The sequence below is a fragment of the Calidris pugnax genome, unplaced genomic scaffold (assembly GCF_001431845.1).
Source record: "Calidris pugnax isolate Ruff unplaced genomic scaffold, ASM143184v1 scaffold14, whole genome shotgun sequence".
Classification (NCBI taxonomy): domain Eukaryota; kingdom Metazoa; phylum Chordata; class Aves; order Charadriiformes; family Scolopacidae; genus Calidris; species Calidris pugnax.
Genome location: NW_015090793.1, coordinates 1,299,255 through 1,300,414, shown reverse-complemented (window position 1 = coordinate 1,300,414; position 1,160 = coordinate 1,299,255). Strand labels below are relative to the sequence as shown.

The 1,160-nt window shown below is 65.2% G+C and overlaps 1 protein-coding gene across 1 annotated transcript in view; it reads left to right on the top strand.

The window, feature by feature from the left end:
* The first annotated feature begins 253 nt into the window (after nt 1-253).
* Nucleotides 254-1,160, top strand: part of OTOP1 (otopetrin 1) — a 16,951-nt gene continuing 16,044 nt past the window's right edge. Inside the window, exon 1 of the mRNA XM_014966697.1 lies at nt 254-812. Within this exon, the coding sequence (XP_014822183.1) occupies nt 254-812 (559 nt within the window). The remainder of the gene's footprint in view (nt 813-1,160) is intronic.

Here is a 1,160-nt window from a genome sequence, read left to right as displayed (position 1 = left end):
GCCCCATCCCTGGAGGTGTTCAAGGCCAGGCTGGATGGGGCTTTGAGCAACCTGGTCTGGTGGGAGGTGTCCCTGCCCAGGGCAGGGGGGGTGGAACTGGATGATCTTTAAGGTCCTTTCCAACCCAAACCATTCTATGACCCTAACATGGCCGTGAACCTGGTCTGGTGGGAGGTGTCCCTGCCCAGGGCAGGGGGGTTGGAACTACATGATCTTTAAGGTCCCTTCCAACCCAAACCATTCTGACACTAACATGGCTGTTTGCCCTCTCCCCGGACCCTCCCTCCCTCCCCTCCCTTTGGGCATCCCACCGGCAGCCGGGGACCACCTGGAGGTCCCCGCAGGGCGGGCGGCGGTGGCTCCGGGGAGGCACGACACGGTACGGCACGGCACGGCAGGACGAGGGCCGGCGGCCCCGCTCCGCCCCCGACCGGCGATGGGGGGCCGGGCCAGCCGCCGTCCCCGGGGCTCCCCCGGGAGAAGCGGGCCCGCCTGCTCTCAGCGTCCCGGCCGGCGGCGGTGGGAGATGGAGAAATCTGCCGGTTCCCCCTCGGCGTTGGGCAGTTACCCGCAGAAAAACGCCGAGATCCTGAGCAGCCAGTACGGCATCAACCTCTTCCTGGCCGGGCTGCTGCTCACCTTCGCCTGGGCCGTCCACGCCGTGGGCATCAGCAAGAGCCACCTGCTCTCCTACCTCATCACGCTGATGCTCATCCAGCTGCTGTGGATGCTGTGGTACCTGGGCAGGAGCTGCACGCAGAGGAGGCTGATCCGGGACAAGGACACGCACGCCGGAGCCCGCTGGCTCAAGTGTAAGTGCTGATGGACACGGCCACCTCCCGACTGATTTGCTAGATGCTTTCTCCCTCATCCCTAATCTCGGCTGTTGGCTGAGGTGCCCAAAGTTCAAACCATCAGCAGCCTTTAAACGACCCCCCCCCCCCCTCTCCCCCGACCCCCCCCCCCCCCCCCCCCCTTCGGCCCCTCCCCCCTCCCCGCCGGGGTCTCCCCCCTCCCCCCCCCCCCCCCTGCCTTGGGGGAAAAAAAAAAAAAAAAGAAAAAAAAAAAAAAGACTTGTGAAAGTTGTAGACGTGAGTCAGAAATAGCTCATAACTCAGCAGCGACCGGCCTCTTCCTCCCCCCCCGCGCCCCCCGCCCCC